The sequence below is a fragment of the Nicotiana attenuata genome, unplaced genomic scaffold, assembly GCF_001879085.1.
Source record: "Nicotiana attenuata strain UT unplaced genomic scaffold, NIATTr2, whole genome shotgun sequence".
NCBI lineage: Eukaryota > Viridiplantae > Streptophyta > Magnoliopsida > Solanales > Solanaceae > Nicotiana > Nicotiana attenuata.
Window position 1 is genome coordinate 11,861 of NW_017675360.1, and position 3,042 is coordinate 14,902.

At 38.5% G+C, this 3,042-nt stretch overlaps 1 protein-coding gene across 1 annotated transcript; it reads right to left on the bottom strand.

Moving 5' to 3' along the window:
* Positions 1 to 1,741: 1,741 nt before the first annotated feature.
* LOC109219988 lies at positions 1,742 to 2,275 on the bottom strand. The gene has a single exon (XM_019384449.1). The coding sequence runs from the start codon at positions 2,273 to 2,275 to the stop codon at positions 1,742 to 1,744; it is 534 nt and encodes a 177-aa protein (XP_019239994.1).
* Between the last annotated feature and the right edge of the window lie 767 nt (positions 2,276 to 3,042).

Consider the following 3,042-nt stretch of genomic DNA (forward strand, 5'->3'; position numbering starts at 1 on the left):
TAAGGACTTAATGGTAACACCAAATTGGTTTTCCACCAGATTCATGAAGTTTCTGAGTATATCAATGGCATTGCTTTTGCTGGATAAGAGATGAGTCCAAGTAGATCTGCTATAATCATCTACAATGGTAACAAAGTATTTATGTTTATCATGTGTAGGAATATGATATGGACCCCACAGATCAACATGCAAAAGTTCAAAAATTTTGTTAGTTGTGCTGGTTTTCTGAGGGAATGACAGTCTTTCTTGTCTAGCCATAGGACAAATAGTGCAGTTAAAAGGTTGTTTGGGGGAGAAATTGGCAGGTATGGAGGTAATCCTTTTCATTTTCACAAAGGGGACATGTCCAAGTCTATTATGCCATAACACATTCACATTATTTTCAGCTCAAGAATGAGAGAAAAAACTAGGTAACTCAGGAGATAAATTTTCAAAAGGAATTTGTTCTTCAGCACTTGTACATGGATTATTTACAATTGGAAAGGGTACACACTTATTGGTATGAACTAGCATATCTACAGTATAATGAGAGGGACAGTGTGTGTTACAAGTGCAACAAGTAGAAGTGAAAGGAATTTCAGAATTGTCCTTCTCAGCAAGGCTTGTGTGGTTCTTCTTCAAACAGCTTGGGCATAGGATGTACAGCCCATCTCTCACTTTACCAATCACCAGAGGCCTCTTCATTGAAGGGCCTGCAATATACAACAAATTTTAAAAAAGGCAACAAGGCAGTTGAGATGAGATGCTAAAGAATGGACTGAGATTAGATTGTATCTGAAGGTGGGAACATACATCACTTTGTCTAGAGTGATCTTAGAAGTCAGAATCACACTACCTATTTCTGTCACTTTTACTTTGTAGCCATTTGAAAGAATAACTAATAGGGGATAAGGTAGGCTTATTATGTTGGTTAGTAAGGATCTATTGAAGGTCATGTTATTTGATGCCCCTAAATCTATAATCCATGAATCAGCCTTGTTTTTGATACATTTACATGAAAGTTTACCAAAGTCAATTGAGGAAGTACAGGCTATCATACCTGCAAAGTTTGCTGCTCCTGAAGTAGAATGGTCCCAACTCCATAGTCTCCTGCGCCTGGTGATTGAAAATGCTGTAGTAGATTCACCAGCTGGTTATACTCCTCTTGAGTGAGACTCACATTTTGAGTGTTTTCATGACTACCATACTTTTCATTCTCTGTAGGTTGAGCATCAGTAGTTGCTACATGTGCATTAGCCAGTATTTTGTTGTTTTTGTTGAATCTGTTACTATTATTGTTGACTGAGTTATAGTTGTAGTTGGCACTCTGCCTAATGTTTTGATTGAAACTGTTTTGTCCTGTGTTTGGATTCTGATTGTGCCCAAAATTCTGTGGGTATCCATGAAGTTTGTAGAATTTTTCTTTGGTGTGACCTGGCCTTTTACAGTAGTCACAGAAAGGTCTATTTCTGTTGTTGTGGTGATTATTAGGAGAATAGTTTGTTCTAAATGTCCCAGGTCTGATTGTGTTGGCATTCAAGGCTGATGACTCCAGTGCTAAATGGCCAGTTGGCTTAATTTTCCTCTGCCTTTCCTCTTGGATCAATAAGGAAAATGCTTGAGCTATTGAGGGAAGTGGATTCATCATCAATATGCCTCCTCGAACAACAGTATATGTCTCATTCAATCCCATAAGGAATTGTATGAGCCTCCTATCTTGTTCAGCCTTATGCATACTCTCCTTAGCTCCACATGAACAATTTCATGTGCAATGAAATTTGGCAATCAAGGTATTGAGTTCCTCCCATAATTTTTTCATTTTTGTGTAATAACTAGTGATATCAAGGGATCCTTGAGATAGATCATTGATCTCTTTCTGAATTTGGTACAAATTTGTCCCATTTGTTTGGTCATATCGATCCTCAAGTTCTCTCCACAAATCGAATGCATCAGCTACATATTCTACACTGTCTGCAATTTCTTTGGTCAAAGAGTTTAGGATCCACGATGTGACCATATCATCACATCTCTCCCACAAGCGAAATTTTGATGAATCCAGATCTGGTCTTTTACATTCTCCGTTGATAAATCCCAATTTGTTCTTCACAGATAATGCTCGCATCACACCTCTTCTCCATGATCGATAACCAAAACCATCAAAAGGAACGGGGACTAAGGCTGCCCCGGGATTATCAGATGGATGCATATACAAAGGGCTACGAGTGTCAACACCTGACTGATTCAGAGACTCACTCACACTTGGTGTGGATTGATTATCGTCCTCACCAGTAGTCATATTTTCAATTTACAGAACTTCTAAGGGATTTGATAACTAGAAAACAAGCTAATTAGGAATTTTGACAGTAATTCTCAACCAATTATAGATTAGGAGAAAGAACGAAACCTGTTCTCAAAAATTACAACTCGAAATTCATGGAGAAATGAAGTTGCATGTACGTGATCTAGTTTGAAAAGTGATTAGCAGGAAGAGAACTGACAAATTGTGTGAATCGACTCCAAAATCGACACTCCAAGCTCTGATACCATAACAGAATTACTCAATGCAACAGTAATTGAAGTTCCACTATTGTCTGAAGCTGAGCTTCAATGGTGATGAAGTTGTAACCTTCACGCCATGAGAACTCAGAGAGGAAGGAAGAGAGAGAAGATGAGAGAACATTCCAGAACTCTGCAATTGAATTCGTTAAGCTGAAAAGTGAGTGGAGCCTCCACTATATACAAAGCTCAGACTAAGCTAACTCAATTAACTACTAACTGCTAAGCTAATTTGTACAGTTGTGTACAACTGTCATAACTAACACTATTGGAAAATCAGCCTATGGCAACGCATGAAAAACCGTAGCAATTGACATGTAAACCGTTGCCATTGATCTAGTGCCCGTTGCCATTGATCAAGTGCAACGGTTTAGAGACCGTTCCACCAGGTCGTGTGCCAATAGCTATAAGGCAACGGTTCATGTAACGGTTGTAATAACTGTTGCTATAGGACCATCTATCGTAAAGGTTATTCCTCTTTCTGATGGAACATTTATTTTCCTCTAT

Bases quoted from the DNA above. Each gene is read 5' to 3' on its own strand.
- LOC109219988 (XM_019384449.1), bottom strand. From the start codon at position 2,275: ATGACTACTGGTGAGGACGATAATCAATCCACACCAAGTGTGAGTGAG.